The following is a 24,398-nucleotide window of genomic DNA, read 5'->3' on the forward strand; positions in this document are numbered from 1 at the left end:
TGCGCTCGTTTCTTCATCTGTATTAAAAAAATTTTGTCTTCCAGTCAGTACTATAACAAACAAACAAACAAACAAACAAACAAACAAACAAACAAACAAGCAAGCAAGCAAACAAACAAGCAAACACAAACTGAAGGGCTCATGGAAAAACTGTCAGAGTTAAGAAGGGGCTTAGACTGCTCGTACACAACTGCTTAGTCGCTTAAACATTTTGAAAGAAAGATGAAATGTAGCCATTATTTTCATCACCAGATAGAAACATCATTTAAAAAAAAAACAGAAGAACAAAGACTCAAAATGGAGGAGAATGAAAAAAAAAAACAACCTAAAACACAAAACTGCATATTAACTGCCATTAAATTAATAAAATGTATATTTTACAATATCAAGATAATTTTCATCATGCAGAAAATTTATGAATGACCTTTTAAAATAACATAATTCACTAGATACTGACACGATTTCCGAAGTTGGTGAGCTAAAGAAAATGGTCCCAATGAAAGAAATACGCGAATCAATAAATCTGTAGGCAACATTTATTAAAGGTGATATAAAAACTGTATCGAAAGAAAGTGTGGAAAGAAATAAAAGAAAAGATATGTTTGAATGAGCAGCCAGTTAGTGGAGCTGACGTAAGGTCTCTTGAAACCAAGGAACCACTTGACGAAAGCCATGCTGATCTGTGGACATTGATAGGTGTTTACTGGAGACCGCTACAGAATAAACAGAATATTATTCAACACTCCAGTGGAGAATTTTTATGGTGTTTTTATACGGTGTAAGAAATATTACATTCCTCAAAATTTATCTAAAAATAATCTATTACAATATCAAACAAATATCAGCCAATTTAGTTTGGGTACTGCACACATTTCCGAACAGTAGGGTACACAGACTGATGACTCTTTCTGTTAAAAGAACGATTCTTTGAGCTTGACAGAGAAGAGTAAAACGCGCAGTATATGGACCCATCACACAAAACAGAAAATAATTCCTGAAGACAGTGTTAAACGTTTCTAACACCTCTTTCATTTTGAGCGAATTGTATTGCTTGAACAGATGAACAGTTAGCGACCATTCTAAAGACGTTTTAATCATTGTTGTTGGTAACCATTTGAACTCGTTGGTCTTTCCTTTGTGCCTGGAAATTAGGATCGCTTGGTAACATTTCCGCTGTCGACATGATTAAAATATCCGACATTAAAAATATTGGTAGTATAGAACTACCGTTGTATCATGGTTTTACTCTTCAAGATCAAAATTTGGGTTACTGACTGAGTGCCAGATTACCAGACGTTCTGTAGATTTCCTCATCTGTTGTTTATCAAGATATACGACAATAACTATATTTTAACTAACGCTATATATTAGTTGTTTTATTTTTGTTTGTGTTTGTTCTGTACAGAATAATTGTAGGAAAGCACCGAAAATACTTTCTTTCATCGTCATCAGAAGTCGGGGTTTGTGCACAGCATGTTTAGTTTCAAAGGGTGTCACCATTCGCACGGATCTATCACTGATATAAATACGACTCATTCATCCATTGGACACTCAGGTCTCAGGAGTTTGCACTTAACGAGGTTAGAAGCGCGTGGTTTCGAAGGTCGGCGCTGACGGAACCTTGGGCACGTACGACAGATAGGGGGGGATGGAAGAAGTGTAAACGTTGCAGTTCCTTCGGGGGTTCTGAACGCGCCTCACGCCCCCTACAGTCCCGTGCACCTGCAGCCTATCAGCCACCATGTACTCCCGCCCATGACCTCTGTCCTGACCTCGGGCCGAGGAGGGCACGTCTGGGCCTGGCCAGGAGCTGCAGATGTTGTTGCAGCGGTGTGATGTGAAGAACTCGGTGATCCCTGGCGACCCACCGTCTGTCCGGCCAAAGGCGCGGCGTGAGGAATGGATGGTAGGGGTGGTGAGCTGGTAGCTCGCGTCCACTTTCACGCCTTGCAGGCCACACACCACCAGTTCTCGGGTGGCATGCCAGGTGTAGTGCGAGAAGGCCTGCGTCACATCCGCTTTTCGACTCGGGGTTCACCCACCCAACGGTGGAGTTAAAGGTCTGGAAGCTCCCCTGTCAATCAATCAATCAATCAATCAATCAATCAATCAATCAATCAATCAATCAATCACATACCTGATGGTTAGCCAACCAAGCAACCATTCAGCGATGACCAGCTAAAGACTCAAGTTCAGCATGTCAAGGCGTTGTCTGTCACTCGTTCGTCAGTTTGTGAGTAGTCACTTAAGTTATCCGAATCTTCTCCTCTTCTATTTCTAACAACATCGAACATTGATAAAATGAAACATAAATTGATAAAGAAGGGGATCCATCTCCCATCGGACAGCCGATTCTGTGTACCTCAGAACCAACAGACTGAGGCTGTCCTTCGTTGTTTCGGCTATGCGACTTCTAAATGTTACTACGTGCGAATGAATGCATCCGTCTGAACTATGAATGTATATGAGTCTGTTTGGTGGATATGGGTATGTTGTGGCATTGTTTTGTACTGACCCGAATTCCCCTCTGGGATAAAGTCTTATCTACTTCAGTGGTAGACAGAAAATCGAGAGGTTCCCAGGTTCAATCTTCGGTGTCCTATATATATCTACACACACACACACGCTTCCTTTTTTTTTTTTAAGTAAGGAATGGTTCATAGTTCGAAGTTTGAACCATTTGCCATAGACACTGATGTCTACTGCCACTACGCTAGGAATTTTTTGTTAGACTTTCATACATTGTAAAATGATGTGCTTCGATGGCATCTAACTTTCGTTTTCGTACAAAACCGTATCTTCCACCCAGGCTCCTCCAAGATCGAAGGCAATGGTCTCGTTCTTTGAGAGATATCTTAGGGTGATCCCCCTGATTGGACAACATTTTACGTCACTGATTTCCTCTCTGATCGGCCAGCAAATTTGATTTTTAGATTTAAAATTTTTTTGTCGGTAAGGGATCGAACGGATGTATGCGGGTGATGCGGAAAATTATTCTTAGTCTGCAGGTCCAGACTGTCTGTAGTAATAGGGACATCATTAGAGTGACCAAAATTAAATCAAACTCATTACAGCAGCTATCTCAGGACTAAGACAATCGTACACCAGCTCAGACGCTTAGCTTACATAAATTTTTTAAAACACAGATACCTCAATGAAATTTTCGATAAACACCATTTCGCCTTTCTGTAACTTTTTGTCGTGTGGCTTGAAAAGTCTGATGAGGGGAGTAAAGTCTGACACTGTTTCCATTTCAGCCATGACGGGCCACGCAAACGTGATGGCTCGTGATTTTACGAGATCGTTGAACTCGTTGGACAGTACTTGCGCCTTGCGCATAATGGTCTGTGTTTCCAACCAGTCTACTTCCTCGCCCGGGGCGTCCAGTTTGGCTTTGACCACGCAGAACTCTCCCCTTCGTGGGCCGATACCATTGATAATTCCTGAAATAAAAAACGGCGGCAGTAACAGTATAACTAGTAGCAAAGAAAGAAAAAAAGCTAAAAGAGAAAAATAAAAAATAGAAGAAAGAATAAAGAAATTAAGAAACAAATTGAATGATAAAACTACAGAGGGAGTGAAGACTAGAAATTAAAAAAAAAAAAAACACTCCGACGATTCAAAGTAAAGAAATTGAAAAAAATAAAAAGGAACAAACGTAAAAAGACCAAATAAAGGCAAGCAAGAAATTCATTTTGAATTGAAAGTAAGCAAGAAAGAAGAACCCCCCCCCAAAAAAAAAAAAAAAAAAACAAACAAAACAAACAAACAAACAAACAAACAAACAACAAACACACACACACACACTCACAAACTGATTGAAGGAATGAAAGACCGAAAGAAAGAGATAGGTCGATCTATAAATCCTGTTCCCTAACCTTTGTAGACAGCCTTGTCTTGACCCTCGTGAAACGGGTATAGTTCAAAGGACGCGCTGTAGCAGAAGCCACGTGGGTCGGGCGTCGAGAAGAGAGTTGTGTTGTCCCTCTCCAGCCCGAACACCTTCATGGTGCTCTTTGTCTGCTCCCCTTCAGAGAAAAGCAGCTAAACTGTAAATAAAAATGAAGTCGTTTATTATTGTCGTCGTCGTCACCACTAACGCCTGTCAAAGGTTGTGTGATGCGTCTAGTGTGTTGGTGGGTGTCTGTGTGCTTGTCTCTCCTGGCTTTAATCACTACTGTACATTTGTTAATATCATCGTGATCTTTACTTCTGCTGTCATATTTTCATGTATGTAAAAGTGTGTTGCTGACTTTTGATGACGAATAATAAAAAATATCAACTTTATTATCCGGTTAATCACCAAAGTAAACGAGATGAGACCTCCGACCTCAATTCTATTATATAGCGCAAAAAAAAAAAACAACAACAAAAAAACCCAACAAAAATCAACATTGACTAGGGTACCGTTTAAGCCATCGAAATGCTACACCAGAGCGTAGTGAGCGCAGTAGCACTCAACAAACAACTAGAAGACCTCATTCAGTCATCAGCAGGCATTCGTCCTGGATGAACTCTGTCCCCTGTGTTGTCCAATATCTTGTAGAACATCACCCAAGACACCCTTCTTGACCAGCCCACCTCCATTTCCTTCGTATACAACTTGCACTTTGCAGACGACATTGACAGGCAGCAACAGAGAACTGAAGGACCTTACCAACAGACTGAAAAAAGGTGCCGGCACATGTGGGATAAAGACCAGAAATGACATGAGCAGTCATGTTTAAATGCAGAGACTACAGCAAAGGAGAGATCTACATAAAAGGGGTGCAACTATAGGAATCGAACATGACATACATCCGCATCAGGACAGCAGCAGTGATAGTGACAGTAGTCAATGGACCGGCTGGACAGGATCTGGCGAAGCACCAGTATCAGGGTCACTACCAGGTAACCGAGTAAACTGTACAAGTCGCTCGTAGTCCACATCCTGCAAGACGAGGGCTCTGCTTGCTTATACCGAAAAACGATTCCAGGCATTAGTGACCCAGTTCCTTAAGGACGACTTTGTACGGAGCGCAGTCCCCTCCCTCGTGAAACGCCAGGAAACTCCTTGCAACAGTGAAACGACGCAAGCTGGTCTCGGTCGGCAATGTCGTCAGACACAATTTAGGCACCCATATATATAATTATATCCGTGCAGTAAGACCGTCCTTAAGTGCACCTTAGAAATTCCTCCTTCGCAGAAATATTAATATTTTATTTTAAAAAATAAAATATACAATTAAAAAAACTTCACGCTTAGCCTATTAAATTTTGACTTTAAATCTAAAAAAACATTATTTATAATAATTGTAAAAGCTTTTAAAAACGTTTTCGAAAAAAAAAACAATAAGTGTTATCAAAATAAACGAACAAAATGACTAGTGGATGGTCACGAAGAGAATCTTCAGGGTTTCTATTTGAAAACAAGCTGACAAATGAAGAGCTAGATCCAGGCTTTTGCTGATCTACACTAACACGGATACAGAGAAAAATTACTGATCCCAGGCTCTGACCGGCCTCATTAAAGCAAAGAAACAACTGCCACAGGCAATGTTGTCTGCTCTGTTGAATGGCATGGCAGTCAGCATTCTGTTTGGCTGATTTAAGACGATCGTAAAGAATTATCTTTGGAAACTATGAGCACAAATAGCAGTTCAGCGCCGGTCATAAACGTCAAATTTAAATAATATTAATTATCCTAGCCAATAAATCGAGAACTGATGCAGAATCTATGAAAGTAAGTGGATTGCTTGCGGTCTTTACAAGATATGAGTGAGGTAAACATACACGAATATTCCCGGTGAATGGCAATGTAGAATCATGACTATCTTCGTCGAACTTGGTGATCTTAAATAACAGCTCTTTTTGCGCATAACTGATGCACTTTAAGAATACGCAAGACTGTCCACTCGCCTACATGCTAAGCTAAAAGAGCAATGGTAAGAAATAACAAAATATCCATGGTTTTCCACCCATCTTGATAAACGACCACCATTACAAAACAAAGGGAGTTAATTCTCGTCAGACAGACAACTCTTACACGAGTCTCAAAAAGTTTAAGCGCAGACGAGGAGAATAACTACATACACAGATCAGTTCACGTTTTCATTTTCTATACAAGCCATGGGCTAAACATAAAATCTTATGTTTACCTGTAGATTATTTTATATAGACATCCTAAAAAAGCGTGCACTTGAAGCAAAGAATAAGAACTAGACTTGTTGTTATGGTTAATGTATCATATTATTGTTATGAGGTTAAACTATTTTACAATATACTTATCTGATGTAACCCAGGTCATATCAGCTATATATCTAACATTAAAGTTGTATGTACAAGGAGCAGTATACTAAAATGAATCAGAACCTGTTGTTTTGATTAAATCCCTCAATTTGAGTAAGCCATAAAATGAGAGAAAGAGAGACGTGATGGCGGGCATGAACGGAATATTACTGAAGGCTTAGTGATATTTCCACCTAGTTTCAACTGGCGACAACAAAATAACAAATCACAAAAATCTCGACAGAGAGATGAACCTTGTGTAGTACGACAAAACTGCTTGATGACTAGCGCAGCAAGTACTTTCTACAGCTGGTTTGACCTGCGGAAAGGATTATCCTGAGCAATCTTCATGTGTGTGTTTTTTAATGACTTCCCCGATGACCAGCAGCTACAGACAACTGTAAATCTTGGACGGTGAAACGTGAAACCAGGATGCATAGACAACTCTGGTCATCCGTTTTCTTCTATCTTTTCCATAACGTAGTATGAACTTAGTGAAGCTTCGCATTTATTTTGATTTCATAGACTTGTTTGGTCTGTTCAGTCAGTTGTTAATCCGATAGTACGTTCGACGCTTTATCCCCTTTTCTTTCCAGTTGTTTTGGTTGACTTCTTCGATCTCTACCTATCATCATGATGGGGATTACTATAATTATCCGTAGTCGAGCGTCATGAGCTTGCTTAAAATGCTGGAATATGGCGTTATATAAACAGAATTTATTCTTCTTATTAAAAATATAAATATTGCACTAAACAAGCATCTTTGAATGGGTACTGAAGTTTTATGGACACGAATATAGCACTTCAATATCTGTATGTGTGAGAGAGAGAGAGAGTGGGGGAGAGAAAGAGATAGGGTAGGAAGAATAAGAAGTTAGAAAAGAAAGACTACTCTTACCTGCCTGCAGTGACACAAAAGTTTCCTCTATAAAGTTTCCTTACATCAAAAACTAGCGAACGAATTTCCTCTTGGGCTTGCGAATTACTATAGTTACTCCGAATCTGTTGCAGGAAAACGCCACGGCCTTCTCTGCCGCACGTGCTGTGATGAGTCGCCCTGTTAAAGCTGCACCATGTTGTACACAGTCTTCCATTCATTCGCTTCCCGACAGACAGAGGTGAGACTGAAAGCTTCTTGCAGGGCTCCAGACTGAGGAGCCTTTCATCTATCTCTAGTCCCTCCCTGACATTCCACCTGGGGGTCAGCTTCTAGCTATCGGGGATTTGCTCACTTTCTCCAGGAGGGTCGTAACAAAAGCTGGCGGTGGCGTCTCGCTATCTCGCACACTCTCCATCTCTCGTGTGAGTGTGTACTCTCGTGTATCTCTGCTGGGTCTGCATCAGTTTCTTCATCTACATTTTTTCGGTCTTCCGGTTAGTGCTAGGACTAAAACTAGAAACAAAAATAACAGCAAACTGGAAAAGCTATCAGAGCTAAGATGGGGCTCAGACTGCTGGCATAAAACTGTTTAGCCACTCCACATTTTGAGACGACCCCTTCTGGTGTTGTGCGTGCGCAGCGAACTGTGTAGCCTTACAGGGAAGTGCAAGTCTCACAGAACAAACTGGCGCCATAGATAGTGCACTTTGGAAGACGAAGTACCGTAGTTTTGGAGTAGGGTGGGAAAACGAAAGAAAAACACTGTTGCAGTCCCTCCATCATTAATCATCTTTTAGTCTGCCTGCTCTTGAAGATTCTAGACTCGCAGAAAATTTATGCATGCAGACAGTACAAATTTCAAAAGATTAAAAAAAAGATCAGCGAGAGAGAGAGAGAGAGGGAAGTGAGAGGAAAGAGGGCTGAATATGACCTCAGCGTTATTTTCGTAGGCCAGGTGTATCAGCAGAGATTATGAAGAGAATATCCTGTTGCGTCCATCGCCCTACCGTCACAAGGGTTGTAATAAAAATGTTCATGTCCTTTTCCTCTCTGCTGTTGTCATGAAGCGTTTTTTTTTTTAGGGTTTCCTTCACTTACCATATTATTTAACTTTCCACCAATATTGTGCTTAATCGAGCAACCTCCGAGTAAAATAATTTATACCAGTGTCTTCATAACAGGTGACTCTTCTTAGGTACCAACTTAGGTTTATTCACTTTAAAACACGTGCCATGGTCGCTCTGCTAGGTAGTCGAGTACAAGGAAAAGATCACATGACGTTCAAATATAATCTGTATCCCTACACACAACCCCTTCAATTACATTTTCTGTTTTCCTCGTATCTCCGAATATAATAACGAACTTGTTTACATGTCTCTCGGACATGATACTCAAAGCTCGCTCATAAAATTTAATTGGTGCTCCCCTGCCGAGGGAAAGAACAAAGACCATTGTGATCTCACAGAAACAGCTGATGTAGTATTGTTCACACCCTTCTAAAATATCTTCCTGAATCATGAAGTGTTTAATTAAAGGTAGCTAGTAACATATACCTTGATTTACAATGCTGATCTACTAAGGAAGTATTATGCGGCCCTGCCATCAACCTACTTTTACATAGCACTGTGGGGATATCCTGTTACCAGCCATCGCTTGAACTTGACACGTGTGTGTAGTAACTTGTCGTTATTGTATGGAACACGTTGCTCTGTAACACTAATTATAGGTTAGATGTGTATACATTTCACTCTATGAAATTTATTTACTAATAACATTTCATATAATAATTCAGCGTGGGATAATAGAGTGGATATAATTTTGTTTAGAAAAAATGTTTTGAATAAACTGCTACCAATCGATCATTAAGAAGAAAGTTAAAAACAAAACAAAAAGAAGGGAAAAATAAATTGACCTTTTCGTCGTATTTTGAAATCCGGATACAATCTATGTAGAAGCTGAAGACAGCGGACCGGTATTAACTGTTGTCTGTCCTGAGTATATTACATTTAACAGTCTCTGTGAAAGTTCGGTAATGTGACTTATCGCGATCTGTGGTTCCCACCTACCCTCAACACCCGCAAGCGATACATGTTTTTCTCCGTCGCCACAGAGATATCGCCTGCTGCGTAGTGGCATGACTTTGACTCTTTTTTCAACATGACAAGAGAATATCGTCAGACTTGTGTTATCCATTTACACGACACCACCGCTGTCTTTATACTCATGCTGTTAAAAAAAAAATGACATTCACTGTCACCATCATTCTCCCGGTCCTCCACAAACCTCCTTCCCCACCAACGACGCTCTTCCCACAACAACATCTAGAACGACTTACCTTGGAGAACCCGTCAGTCGATGCAACAGGCGGTGACAAGACAGAGCTAGTGACACCTGGAAGAAAAGCGTTTGGTGAACCAGGAAGACCCTGATCGACTCATTCCTTCTCAAAACAGCGGTCGGCCTGACAGCTCGTCGCAGTCGGTGTGATGCCAGTCACGATTAACAGACGGAAGAGCAGAAGCAGGGCGGCCGAGAGTGGCGGTCACTCGCTTAGTGACGTCAGCGAATGTCGTTGTATTAATCACCAGACGATCGCTGCAGATGAAGGACATCCATTTTAGTTCACTGGCTGATTATTTATTTGCCTTTGCTGGTCAGCTGGTTGGATGATTTATATGGCAGGCGCAGCCTTCAAGCCTCAAAATAGTAGGGTCAACGACGATCGAATTCCTAGAAGCAAATGTCAACCACTTTGTCTGTACGGTCCGCTGACCCCACCTCTTGAGAAAAAGGAGCGGGTGAAGCAGACGTGACTACACATTCAACTAATACACACAGGATAAGGTTACAGGAAAGAGAACAGTCTACGGCTTTTTGCAGAAATATCTTCACTTCTGCGTGCACTGTCTGCCGAGAGAGTCATCCTTCCTGGGCTCAGAATAATCAGCTTTGACTTAATCGTTTAGGCAAGCCGTCATATGCCACACTTCAGACTTAAATCAACATTAAGCTTTCGATGGCCGAGGCTGACATGCAAGTGCGAGGGGGAAAAAAAACCCAAAACGGGCGGAATTAAAGCTTTTGCAACGGTTCGACGTATGTCTCCTGTCGAGGACATGGTGTCGATACAACTGCGCATGATCACTACTACATCATGCCACGATTACCTCAGACATTCCCCTAATACATTAAAGGTTTCTTTCCCTTTCTCTCTTTTCCTTGTTACTTTTTCATTTTCCTCTTCGTTTTTTTACCATTTCGTAAATACCCAAAGATTGGAGAGAGCGCCGTCCGTCATCCAGCCAGGAAGTGACGCGAGGTTAGTTTGCATGTAGAACATCGGTGTGGATGGTGTTGGTCGTTGTATGAATGAGCTACACGTGCGGCTACACCCAGCAGTGAAGACCGCTATCTGCTGGTTACCCTAGTAATGTGTGCGTGGGTTATTGATCTATAGCCGGCTATAAGCGTAGCTCATATAGCTGTTGACACAGCGTAGCGTCGCATGGGCGGGTTCGATTAGGTCGGTGATACCTCCAGTCTCATTATTCTGCGTCTCCAATCGACTGTGTGTGTGAGAGAGAGAGAGAGAAAAAATTATGTGACAAATCTTTATTTACAAGGGTAACAGAATAAGCAAAGAGAGAGAGAGAGATGAATAAAGTATTGGACGTTCACGGTGTTAAAGAAATATAATTATGTTCATACAATTAATCGCCGCTTTTGCAAATGAGCCAAAAAAAAAAATGTATATGTTCGATTTCCCGTCCATCATCGTACAAAAGCGCCTTAAATAGTGGGTTACACAAAATACTGATTAGGACATTTTCTTCATGCAATTTCTCAATAATTTATAGACATCGAGACTATATTTAATAGAACATATAATCGTAAATTTATTCAGAAGTCTTTCTAGGACAAAAAGCAGAAAGTCGCGAGACATATTAAATTTAGATGAGATTATACAGAATTTAGTCTATTTATCGAATACATAATTTTAAAACAAATATTCAGCTTTTGTAAAATCCACGGACAATACATCTTGGCTTTTGCATGGCCTCAGTTCTATGTAAACCAAAAATAGCGAAACATGCAAATAGTAAAACATCCGCACAGCGGTGAACGATTTTTCTTTTTTTATATTCAAACATATCTAAGCACTAAATTAGTAAATAAAAAGTACTCATATCAACCGGAGCATGCAGATTAATTTTTAGCTGTAGTTCTTTTTTTGTTTAAGTCGATCTGCCATTCACAGAAGTAAGCTTTCTGCAAGACTTCCGTGAAGGAAAATCAACTAACGAGCATCTCATTCTACGCGTTCTTCTTCTCTCCCTTACAAGTCATTAGTCGAGTAGTCTACCCTTATCAATATGGCTGCGCCCACCAGCTAGGAACGTGTATAATCGAACAAGCGATATTGTTCTGTAACATTGCGTTTTTATTAAAATCGCTTCCTCTTAGAAGCGAATATTTTTCATATTCTGTATTCGGCAGAAGGCCTATAGCGCGTTGTATTTACATCATGGGCCGTAACAAAAGACATAAGGCAAGTATTGCTCTAGAGTCTAGAGTGCCGATTGTATTTTCGCTATTGACTGTTCTTTGAATCTCATTCTCATGCACGCATTCACACACATACCGAGGTGGGATAACGGATAAGGAAGGAAGACTTATAGAAGGAGAGTTAGCAGATGAGCTATAACAACACCAGTATTAATCTGAGATATTCATTGTAATACTATATAATGGTATATTTACTTAATATTATAAAATTATATATAACATAATTTTAATTACACTTATTTAAATCATTTAATGATACCTTAATACCCAGTACAAGTTATGATACTTATATTTTTGTTTCAAAACAGAAATTCCATCATCGCCCCCAGCAAACGAACCAGAAGAACTATGTCAATACAGTTAGGGACAATGAACTGTTTCAAAAATTTTACAAGGTAAAGTTTTTCTTTAGCTGATGTTATTTTTTAAGTTTTAGATATGATGGTAAACTTAAAAACAAAAAATTCAGAAGTTCACTTTCATAATAAAGCACAAATATCCATAATAAAATGTAATGCCTGATTAGGACATCTTACAAATAGAGTGTCTGTGTGTGCATGTGAGCATGGCAGTGCTTGAATTCCATTCACATCCACACCATGTGCTTGATCTTCTTCAAATTTGACACAAATATTTCTGTTGTCAATGGTTTGGTCAAGGACAAGGTAGTTACGTTGGTGTATCTTTCCCTTGGAACATGTTTATTTTTTTCATTCTAAAATGTTACTGCTGGCTCCTTATTAGGAAATGATACCATGCAGAAGAAATTTTGACTATTATGTAGAACAAACTTAAATAATGTAATAATCCAAGAGAGTATCCTTGAGAGAGTCTCCAATACGAAAGTGAAAATGTGAGAGGAAGGAGGGAGGGGAAAGGAATGAGTTGTACAGCATTTGCACCACTGCACCTTTAACAGTAGCTTATGTGGCAAAACTACAGATATATGCAACATTCTTTACTAAAGAAAGGAAATGCTGTTAAGTTACATATCTTCATCTTTTGGAAAAGAGAACAATTAAAACCTTAAGTTTGGGAGTTTTGACAATTCATTGTAGTCCACCATTAACTACCTGACATCCTCACATGAAGACTGATAGCTATAGTCGGTTAAGGAAGGAGTGGCCACAGTCATAAGCGGGACAGTATGGCTTCACTTTCTTGCCTCAGTGGGCTCTCTTGTTGAAGTTCTTTGCATAAAGTGCTAGCGGCATCTGTCATCCACCTCGATTCCTTTGATTAGTGAATACCTTGTGTGCTGACAGCAAACAGACTATTATTTATGTGTGTATTTTTACTTTCACACATACACAATTGAACCTTGGTATTCAAATTCACATTATTCAAATCTTTGCTATGATAAATTAAAAAAAATACAGCAATAAATCAAATCAGCGATAAATTCAAATTTCAGTAAGGAATGGAGTGACATTGTATGCACATTTTTTAAATAATGTTTTTGTGATTTACCTTGATATATATAATTATAGTGGAGTCCTCAGCTTGGTGGCTTCAGTTTCATGCCCTACACACAAAAGGCTATTGATCTTTTACTTATTTAAAAAAAATTTTGATCGTATTTGTGGTAATGTGCAGTTTCTATGTCCTTTCAGGGATTACATATTATGCCTGAAAATGAATGGGATGAATTTTACAGTCAGCTCAAAGAGCCTTTACCAGTCGTCTTCAGAATTACTGGCTATAAAAGGTATTTTATTTTTGTGAAACAATATTTCTGCATATGATGTATGCATTTAAATTTTTGTCACTTGTTTATTTGCTTACATGTTTTGGTGATCATTTCTTTCTCAACAGTCAAGCCCAGGAGTTGTTGAAAATTATTCGCACTCAGTTTTTCAACATGATTGGAAAGTTCACTTCTTCATCAGGCCTCCTGGGAACTGGAGAAAGTACCAGTATCATGTCCGATACAAAGTTATCAGATCAGCTTAACCAGTCATCTGCTAACAAAGACCAGTCTGCCACAGACAGCACAGTGTCTGCAAAAGGTGATACCACTGAACAGGAAGTAAAAAAAGATAGTGATGCTGACAGTAAGGAGGGTCTGCTGAGAGAGAACATTAAGCCCCCAAGATGTCTGTCCTGGTAAGCGCTTATGTTCCTTCATTAGTGCTGTGGTCTTTAGTAGTGACTTGACTGGGACTTAAGCTGTGTAAAATGTTGAAAATACAGGCTTGCATTCTTTTAAATAAAAAATAAATGTGTAAGTGTGTGTGTGAGAGAGAAAGAAAGAGACTGTTTAATGACTTAAGGTGCTGTAATTAACTTGTTATTATTTGTTAGATGAAGAGGAGGAAAAATGATAAAATGTTTGATTGATTGCTGTGGCAGGTATCCTGATGAACTTGCCTGGCAGGTGGATCTTTCCAGAAAGGCTGTACGAAGTGAAGACATTCTCAATAAGTTTCACAGATTTTTGGTCTGTGAAACTGAAATAGTGAGTGATATGGTATTTGATTTATTTGTTAATGCATATATGTTCATAATTGTCTGTGTGTGGTGTATGCACTAAACATACTGAAACGCTTTGTATAGAGGCACATAAAATGTGTCAGTTTTTGTAGTTTAGTGAGGGTAAAGCTCTGTGTGTATATTTGAAAGAGATAGAAATAATGAAAGTGTTTTGGATAGTGGGCTTCTTAACCAAACATCAAATGCACTGTTTGGAAAAAAATTTGTGCGACTGTCATGTGAACTGTTGTCAAATAGGAACATGGCCATGTATTTGAAAGTAAGAAATTCTTTAAGGCATGCTTATATTTCGGATGACTTATGCAGAGATTGTTTATGCAGAAATTTGATGATATGAACACAGTGCATCATAATTCTTTAAGCAGACAGCAAATATAGAGATTGTGTAACAGTAATGATATTGTTTTAGGGCAATATTAGTCGACAGGAAGCAGTCAGTATGATTCCTCCATTGGTCTTGGACATTCGGTCAAACAGCCGGGTAGGTAAACAATGGATTGCGAATGTTAAGGCAACACCAGCATTAAGTACTGAGCAACATACTGACAGCTCACACACACACACACAAACATATATATGTAAAACATAATCTATGTCATCATTGTTGCCATGATCATAATCATTTCATCTGGTAAATCAGATTCCCGGTTCTCACTTAGTGTCTGTCAAAGTTTCATTTGTAATTACAGCGTTCAGCATTCAGTGTAGTTTAAACAGAATTGAATGCTGCAATACTTAAGTCTTGGTGGTGAGTTATTGAGAAATGGCACTGCCATATCATTCAACAGCAATGGGTAGCCTAGCATCTGCTACTCTCTCATTTCATAAATAATGTCAACTGTATCTTGCGGGTTGTACTTCATGGTCTGGAATACATGCATAGCGTGAAAGCTAGCCATGTTTTAATATCAGATAGCGGACAGGAATGTCTCGCTGGCCACAACTCTCTCTCCACAGTTGAAGGAAGCCAGTGCTTGTGAACAGTCTATGACTACCCTAGCATGCTGATGGTTGTCTCTAGTATTTCAGTCTGGAAATTCTTGAACAAAATCTGGCTATATCTCAGTGATTATAAAACTAACCTGACGATCTTACTACAAGTATTCGGCTATTTTTCAGTGATTCTACAACTGATTTTGAGACCAGCATCCATTATTATTATGATGTTTGTGTTTTTCTTTTTAGTAAAGCACTTTGAGCCTGCTTTTAATGGTGGGAAAAAGCACTATACAAATAAACATATTATTATTTTTATTAAAAATTGAAATTGTTGAAAATTGTCAAAGTAGTTTTTTCCAAAACTTTGGTGAAACCAGGTTTTGGACATGTGTGCATCTCCAGGATCAAAAACTGCACAGCTTATAGAATATCTTCATAAGGATGAGTCATCTGTTCCAGGTATGTAGAGTCAAGAAATATATCTTCTTGTTGAATATTTGAATATTTTTGCGCAGATTTGTTTTGCCTCTGAATATGTGTGTTTGTTTTTTTTTCTTGTTCTTTTTGTTTTGCTGGAATAACTCTGTAACTGCAGCTATAACTTGTGGAGAGTTAGCATAACTCATGGTATTAAAAAGAAAAAAATTCAAAAACATTTGACAGATATATTTAGAGTGTCAGATGGAAGTCACTGGCTGTGGCAAGTCAACATGACTACAATGTGTTAAAATGGATTTTTTGCAATATTTTTTGAGACTTCCAACTTTCTTTGTATAAGAGGCTGGCAGTGAAGAACACATGGTGCAGTTATGTTTTGCAGCATATAAAGCACTTGGGGAATTTACTATTTCATTACATATTTTTTCTTTGCTGCGGATACCAAGATTGAGTTGTCTTTTTTAGGATGCCTTTGTTGTACTTTTATGCAAGTATTGAGATTAGAGGACTAGTTACTGTGCATAACACTACTTCGTGAGAGCATTTTTTTGGAATTTCATATATTTGTTGTGGTCTTTGTTTCAACAGAGGGGTTTGTAGTGGCAAATGATCGTGACAACAAACGTTGCTACCTGATGGTTCACCAGGTTAAGCGATTGTCTAGTCCTTGCTGCATGATTGTCAACCATGATGCTGCTTTCTTCCCAAAATTGCAGAGCACACTCGATGTAAGAAAAATATTATTTTGTTTTTTAACATCTCTGTTGATTTTCTTTCAGTGTGAAAACCAGCACAATGATGATATCTTTAATATGTTTCAAAGTTTGTAATAAATGTGAATAAAATGACAGAGTGTCATTAAAGTGGTCACAGCTAAGATAGGTCTAGATACAACTATATCTGCAAGATTTGTTTTGTTCATCGTTGGAAAGATTTTGTAGAGCTATGTGCCCATTGGTACTCTGTTCCCTACACTCTGTTTCATATGATTTGAGCAGCAGTAGAAAGTTGCAGGTATGCATTTAATCTGTCTTTCCTTCCACCTTCTAAAAGCTTCACATGCATCCCAGAAAAAGTAAAAAAGCAGAGAAAATTCTTGCAAGATTATAGGCATTTACCAGGATAAAATATATTGATGCAACGATTGTCGTCCAGCTTAGGCTTTTAGATTGGAGTTATGTGAAAGGTATGATCCTAAACAATCATAAAGGTGTTTGTACTAGTGAGGTGCATTATGTTCTGTAACTCTGAGAATCTGTGGCGTACAACAACTTTGTGATAAAGATGAAAAAATGCTTTGTGTTACAGTCTGAAAAGCCACAAGCCCTCCTATTTGACAGAGTCCTAGCTGATGTACCTTGCAGGTTAGATACCTCCTTTTTTGATATTGTCATGATGTAATCTAAACAGACTTTACCAAAATTATGGCTGATTTCTTTTTAAATTTTATGCTCTTTAAATAAGGACATGACACTGTAGACAGTTGGACTGCAATAAGAAGGAGCCTGTGTTCTTTTGTGCTTTAAGACACATCTGCTTATGCATCTGGCTTTACGTGTTATAAATATTTTGCATAAGTCTCTCATCCACTCCCAAACATTTGTCTTACATTTGTCTTTTCTTTATTTATGCTCTTTCTCTTATATTGTCATGATCAGTCATTGTGAGCTTGTTGGCTGCTTACAAACAAATAGAGTAACATCTGTATATTTGGATGACACTTGTTTCAGTGGAGATGGAACCATTCGAAAGAACATTGATGTGTGGAAAAAGTGGACGCCAAACACAGGCTATGGCCTTCATGGGTAATGGACACGCTTTTGCTCCTGCTTGCTTGAAGACAGAACTTTATAGCTAGATGAACAGTTGTAAAACAGTGGAGTCAGGAAAAAAATTTCCAGAGCTATGTGTGATGCAGTACACATGATTTAATAAATATTAACATTTCTGTGAAATGATTTTGTCTGCCTAGGCTACAGTCAAAAATTCTGAAAAGAGGGCTGGAGCTTCTTGAAGTTGGTGGGCGGCTGGTGTACTCTACTTGCTCAATGCACCCTGCAGAAGATGAAGCTGTCGTTGCAGAAATATTGCGACAGAGTCAAGGTAATGTTTAACAACAACAAAAAAAAACACCCAAAAAACCTGCATTCTTTTGGAACACCATTAAAAATATATATACCAGAAGCGAGAGGTATGTTGTTATCTTGAATTTCTGTAGGATTTCTTCCATTAAAGAATAATTTCATCACAATTAAAAAGACTTAGTACCGGTAATTCCTTGGGTGAAAGAATATAATTTTAAAAGTATTCCTTGCTGACTTAAGTACCTGGATTGTGTATGATAGGCCATCAACTCATTGTAAGGCCTTCTGATATGCAGTTATTATTGCTCCCCAGGATCAGTAGAAATGGTTGATGTCTCAGCTTCCCTTCCAGGATTGAAGTATGCGCCAGGTCTTTCAAAGTGGAGGGTAAGGGCAGAATTGTGTGGTGCAAATAAAGAAAACGAATTGTTTTTTTTTCTGTGGACTAAACCTACATTTTTGCATTTTACATGATATAGTCTTTTATATGTGTGGGGTGTAAATGCAGGTGTGTGTGTGCACTCATGTTAATGGGGGAAAGGGGACTAAAGAGCCATTTTCCTGTTTTCCCCATATAATAGGACTACATTTGTTACAAATTAAAGTAATATTAGTCTCAGCTGCTTAGTTGTTTCAGGCCAATAAACTTGGGCATGACTGAGTAAAACAACAAACAATAATGCCAGCTTTTTGAACCAAAGCTTCTTTTCCATCATATTAATAATTTATGATTACAAAAGGTTGAACACACTTAGTCAAACAGACACCATCATAAAGTAAGGAAATATATTTAAATGAAGCTATTTATTTGCTTGTATATTTTTAAGTGAAATGCAACAAGTAAGAGGACAGAAATCTTAGGCACACATCTTCACTCAGAATCTCTTGTTTTTGTTTTTAAGCTCATGACAAAAAAAGGTGAATGGATACACAGCATTGAAGATGTGCCACTGCACATGAAATCTCAAATAACTAAATCCATGTTCCCACCAACAGCAGAAGAAGCAGAGCGGTTCAAACTTCATCGATGGTGAGCATCGTATCTAAGCAAGCTTTGCGGTGACATCTTTGCTGTTCTTATTTTATGCGATAACATCTCTTTACTCTTTTCGCAAGATAATTCAGAACATTGGAATTGGTTTTTACTTTGTTATTAAGTTTTTCTTGGCTGATGAGTCTCCATAAATAAAGGTTATTACACTTAGATCACTTGGTCATTCAGTCAGATATCACTAGATTCATAATGACTTTTGCTGCTTATAAATCAATTAATCTTACATACCTGCAGCATCAGGGTGTTGCCACATCAGCAGGACACTGGAGGTTTTTTTATTGCTGTTCTGCAAAAAATCCAGCCCTTGCCATGGTCTCGAGAAGCAAGACTTGCCAAAGGTAACCACAGTTATAACATAAAATAGTAGAAATGACCTGTCATGTGTGTGTGCGCAGGCATGCGTGCAAAGGTGCAGTTAAACTTTATTTTCGGAGCATAAATCTCCACTATAAAAAAAATCAATGTTTTTAACCCTAACCCTAACCTGCTATTGGGACTGCTAGGTCTGTGCTATTTGGAAAAAAGGGTCTGAGAATTAGTTCTGAACAATTGAATTGGGAATTAACATGATGCTGATCTAAAAATCATTATGAAGACAATATCTACATTGGCAAACTACATCGCTCTAATAGACAAAGGCATGGCATTTTCTGGAATAACTTGAACTTTTATTTTATTTAGTGGTTAACTAAAAATAGTTATTATTTGCCTTTGTTTGTATTATACTGACCTTTTTGTTTGATAGATAGTTGTTTTAAAGTGTGTAAACATTAGGGAATATGGGGATGCCAGAATAATGTAAAATTATTTCCATAAGAATGATAGAAATATGGAAGACTTGTTGTAAAGATTTTCTGAAATGAGGTACATTCAGAGACAAAGGTTCAACTGTATATGTATAAAATATATAAAGCAAAATTGTGCAATCCACACTGTTATTAAATCCTTTGATAATTTGATACAGCAGTAGATTTTAAATAATTTATATGAACATTTAAAACATTCTGTTTCTATTTCAAGGTTTTAGTGGTGCAGAAAGTAACTACTTTTTCCATATTTGTCAACTGTTGTTGGTCATTTGATGCTAGGTTTTTCAGTGTGCACAAGCTATGCAGGTAGCCATTCTTTCTTAATAGAGCAAATCACTGAAGCATTCCACTTTCATCCAGTTCTCATATACTTCACTTAACGATTGGTTTGTGAAAAGGATCAGAAGGAAAGACTAGTCCTGAAGAAGAGAGTGGAAATGTCGATGATGGAATGGGTGACACTCCTGCTGCATCTGAGACAAGTGGTGCTGCTTGTGATCCTGTTCAGCCTCTTCCTGAGAATAGGAAAAGAAAAGGAATGACAGAGGAAGGGTGAATAGTGATAAGACTTGTTTTTTCGCCTTATGAAACCTTCTGTTTCTCAATCTTGTCTGGCATTTCAAGGTCAAATACTTATATATTAATTGAGATAATATGTTTTAGCATTCCCTTTTTATTATTAGTCTTCTGATTTTTTAATAGCATGAAACATTACATAATAAATTGATAAATTTCAATTAACTTCATAAAATAAAAATAAAAAAGACAAATACATCTGTCATTTACATTGAAAATATAAATCTTGACAAAAAGGTAAGCGGAATGAAAAAGAATTGCCTTCATGAAGTAAGATTACACCCAATAATTTGTCTTTAGCTCACTACATTTGCATAGTTATCCATAACATGAATTCTCAGGCACGCTTCTGTAACTGAGTTTAGAAAGGTATTTGGTAAACATTAATAGAAGGCTGGAGGCTGGTGGTTTTCCAGTCATTAAGGCAGGGCAATGGACCGAAGTCACAGGAGAGAGTGTGCCCAGTTTTTTCCATGTTTCAGGCACAGAGCAATGTCCAGAAGACAAAGAAGAATATCTGTCTTGACAGCTTTGTCTTTGTTTGCAGACCTCAACCCCAAAAACAGCCATTCAAGGGATACAAGGAGGATCCTTTTTTGTTCTTACAGCCTGAGGATCCTGTCTGGGCACCTGTCAGGTATGCAATGCTATCAGTTTCCAATCATTAGAGTTGAAATATTTTTACATATTTTACTGTTTTAGTGCATTAGTACATTCCAGATCAGGAGCAAGCAAAGTTTTCTTTTTGCAGGCCAGTCTCAAAATTCTAACTTATGTGGCGGACTGGTAAAATACCAAAAACCCACACCAGGTGACTACACAGCAAACCTAGTTATAATAGAATGGACAACAAATGAGGACATAATGTTGTTCACTCTCTGAAATTTGTTGTGTAAAGTGATGCTGTTTGAATTCGCTGATTTTAAAACCATCCTTTCCTTTGAAGGTAGCCATCATTGTCTCATACCCTTAGGAGCTCTAAGTGGTTTTTGCCAAAGACAGCACCAGTGACTGAGTATAAACAAAGGAATAAGGTTTATTTGTTGACGAAGAAGTGTGATTTGACATATCTTTAAAACAAAACGAAGGTCATTGGCAGTTTGTAGCATATCATAATCTCTTTTATGATGCTACATTAGCATAAACAGCATAAATTTAGGTTGGCCACCAATCAAAAAAGACCTTTATTTTGCCTAAAGCTGCTTATCAGTTATTCTATTTCTTAGTGGAACTGACATCCGTTGAAACACATAAGTAGACTTTGTCTCAACCAACAGTCTTTTTTGTGTTTGTATTTATTTGTATTTTTTTAAAACAAAGAATTTTCAAACATGCAGATGTGCATGACATGAAATTTGTTTTTCATTCTTAGAGATTTTTATGGCCTGGGTGAAGACTTTCCAGTAAGACAACTGCTATATAGGTCAGAGCAAGGCCCTAAACGAAGCCTCTACTTTGTTTCGAAGGCACTTGCCAACATTGTGGAGAATAACAGAGATAAAGTACGGGTAAGCATTGCCAAAACTCTTTCAGTGATTTTTATTTTTTTATTAACATGAGCATGGATGCTTTATCCTAATATATGTTTCTCATCATGTGGGCAGTTTGTTAATATGGGGGTGAAAACACTGAGTCGCAGTCCATCGCCCGTTGTTCCTGAATGTGACTTTCGATTGGCACAAGAGGTGAGATCACATATCACATAAACTAGGAAAACATTACCATAATTTTTGATAGTTACTATGCTAATTTCCTTTTAAAAAAAAATCTTCATAATTTATCGCTGAAGAATTCTTCAAAATATTCCACTGTCCAGTACATGATATCTGATTGTTCACAGAGTAAACCAGTAATTTTGTGCTTTGCAGTCAGTGTCTGCTGATCTTACAGTGAAGTTATTCAGTGACAGATGTATGAATATATTCAGCTAAACTGCATATACATATTTATGTATGTATGGGATGCTCGTGCCGGGGAGAGAGAAATTATAAAATGCAATTTTGTTGTTACAGTGCATGGGATCTTTGCGAGATCTGTTTGCCAAGCGCAGAATGTTCATTACTGCTCATGATGCCATTGTTATATTAAGCCAAGAAAGCCCATTCTTTTGCAAGTTGTCCCCATCCACACAGGAAGTGATTGCAAAGACTGGTAGGCTTTCAAGTTGCTCTTTTCTGAATGTACAGCTGTTTAGCAAGATTTTTTTGCTAGCTGAAGAGAAAAGGTTCCACCCACCCTTCCTAATAATCTGACATTTGTTTCCTAGCAGTTTCATCCCTCCTGCCTAATCAGACATAAGTGACTTTAATGGTCAGAAGTCTGCATAAATATTCTTGCCATTCATATTAAAAGTGAACTGCTTTTGGTATTAGTCATTTTATGATCAGAGTAATGTGAAAAACAGTAAGATATAACATAGTGGAAAAAGAAATGCTGGAAGTATGTATTCACATGTGAACGTATAAGTACATACATTCACACACATACAGAAATAGTCTGCACAATTGTCATACAGAAGCCCCTTGGAAGATCCACATAGTCACATGCAAGCAAGCACACGCCTACAAACACACTATCAGATTTATCAGTATATCTGTTTATGTTTATCCCCAGATCCTGGGAGCGTGGTGTTCACTTTCAGACCATCTGAGAGGTAATCTTTTTTATTTTAAATTTGTCATTTTGTGCATGCCTGTGTGTTGATTACGAGCTCTGGCACTCATTTTCTCACATTTATATCCTGAACTTAAGCTTGTGTTCATTGCTTCTTTTAGTATCATACTGTTGCATAGCTTTCATCTTATCTAATTTTTCACTACAGCTGTAGACTGCTTTTTATCAATGTATTATGTTTTGTTTTACTTGATCATTAGTTATGTCATTATGATAGCCTTCATGGATTGCTTTGATGATTGCCTTTTCTGCCTCAAAGTGACTCTGAACCAAACTGTGAGGTCACATTTTGTGGTTGGAGAGGCCGTACTTCAGTGCGCTCCTTTGTTCCAAGATTTGAGCGAGAACACTACTTGCGCCTTTTTGGCAAGGATCTTCACCAAATCAGTGAGTTAAAGCCAGTGCCACTGTTCAGGCGATTCAGGCAGTAATGAACTGCATGCATCAAGAGTTAAACTTAATAAAAAAAAAAACAACTTTGAAAAAACATTAATTTTTATTCACAGGCTTTGTTAAGCTGTTCCTGCCAGTGTTTCAGCATGTTAAAAATTGAAGGATCAAAGAAAACTGTATTATCACTGATGAAAAGAAATTCAGTGGTGATTTCAAGTTGAGCCTTGAAAATAAAAGGTCATTCATAAAAGGTGATGACACCTTATGATTTAACAGACTAATAAAAAATGTGAAAAGTACATTTGTACTTTTTTTTTTGTTGTTTATGCAGATGAAGAAGTTTGTCAGCAGAAGAAGGCAAAAGAAGAAGCAAAAACTGCAGCCAACAACTTAGGTAATTTAGTTGATGGAGAACTGTCACCAGAAGTGAGTGACGATGACATGTCAGGCCCTGCAGTAACAGGGTCAGCCTCCGTCACAAAAGACGATGATGAGCAGTGCTTCCCTGAGGAGAGTGACAGTGTAAATGACGAGATCTTGAAGGAAGATAAGGATTGCCCTGGTATTGATGGCACTTTGACCTCAGCCATCAAAGAAAGTTCTAGTGATCAGTAGGCATCATCTGTGTGTGTGTGTGTGCGCTGGTGTGAATTTTAACAGCATCGGAAGGTTGAATTAATGGAGTGCCCGTGGCCCTTTAACTCGCTGGACTTTGGCAGTTTGCTGTAATTCTTACTGCTATTGTGTTGATGTGGTGCTGCAAAAGGTTGCATGGCAACAGCAGCTGTACACAGGGCTCAGCATTTATGAAACCATTGGAGATCAGTTCTCTATGGTAAACTGCAAGAGTAATCAAGTAGTAAGTTTTGTGTAAGCTTCTATTCCTTCTCTCTAGAATCCATCACTGAAGCAATATCTTCTCGTGCATTTTGAAAGAATTTTTGTGTGTGGTTGCTTTACTGCCTGTTGTTACTGAGTCAAAAAACAGTTTTTAATATCAAAGGATAACTTCTTCAGCCTCAGCGGACCTATATGCATTATGAAAATAATGCTTTATACTGATTTATATGCACATTCACTTTTTTAGAGGTGAACATCATGCCTGAATGGTGCATCTACCTCGAGTTTAAAAGCCCACTCTTTTTATCTGACTGTATCAAATTTATAGCAGCTACTGCAACAATACAGTAAACATCTGCCAAGAAAGAGTTTTTGTTTTGTTGTGC

General features: G+C 38.2%; 2 protein-coding genes across 5 annotated transcripts; one reads left to right on the top strand and one right to left on the bottom strand.

Annotated features, from left to right (window-relative positions):
• Nucleotides 1–750: 750 nt before the first annotated feature.
• Nucleotides 751–10,422, bottom strand: LOC112553159. 4 transcript variants are annotated; one of them, XM_025220191.1, is made up of 4 exons: nucleotides 9,483–10,422; nucleotides 3,879–4,049; nucleotides 3,151–3,443; nucleotides 751–2,074 (listed from the first exon to the last, which is right to left on the bottom strand). In XM_025220191.1, the coding sequence occupies exons 2-4, from the start codon at nucleotides 4,006–4,008 to the stop codon at nucleotides 1,733–1,735; spliced, it is 765 nt and encodes a 254-aa protein (XP_025075976.1). In that variant the 5' UTR covers nucleotides 4,009–4,049; nucleotides 9,483–10,422; the 3' UTR covers nucleotides 751–1,732. The 4 variants fall into 4 exon arrangements, with proteins under 4 accessions (XP_025075976.1, XP_025075980.1, XP_025075978.1 ...); XM_025220195.1 differs by lacking the exon at nucleotides 9,483–10,422 and adding an exon at nucleotides 9,060–9,345; XM_025220193.1 differs by lacking the exon at nucleotides 9,483–10,422 and adding an exon at nucleotides 7,166–7,948.
• A 1,082-nt stretch (nucleotides 10,423–11,504) lies between these two features.
• On the top strand, nucleotides 11,505–24,380 carry LOC112553222 (tRNA (cytosine(34)-C(5))-methyltransferase-like). Its single transcript, XM_025220306.1, has 22 exons — nucleotides 11,505–11,696; nucleotides 12,022–12,108; nucleotides 13,327–13,421; nucleotides 13,529–13,819; nucleotides 14,066–14,171; nucleotides 14,616–14,687; nucleotides 15,523–15,604; nucleotides 16,172–16,311; nucleotides 16,892–16,947; nucleotides 17,314–17,388; nucleotides 17,556–17,686; nucleotides 17,981–18,054; nucleotides 18,570–18,697; nucleotides 18,956–19,059; nucleotides 19,929–20,082; nucleotides 20,654–20,743; nucleotides 21,479–21,614; nucleotides 21,711–21,791; nucleotides 22,119–22,257; nucleotides 22,720–22,759; nucleotides 23,039–23,166; nucleotides 23,504–24,380. Exons 1-22 carry the CDS (start codon nucleotides 11,673–11,675, stop codon nucleotides 23,785–23,787), a joined length of 2,517 nt encoding a protein of 838 aa, XP_025076091.1. The 5' UTR covers nucleotides 11,505–11,672; the 3' UTR covers nucleotides 23,788–24,380.
• Nucleotides 24,381–24,398: the final 18 nt, after the last annotated feature.

The sequence above is a fragment of the Pomacea canaliculata genome, linkage group LG12 (genome assembly GCF_003073045.1).
Source record: "Pomacea canaliculata isolate SZHN2017 linkage group LG12, ASM307304v1, whole genome shotgun sequence".
Lineage (NCBI taxonomy): Eukaryota > Metazoa > Mollusca > Gastropoda > Architaenioglossa > Ampullariidae > Pomacea > Pomacea canaliculata.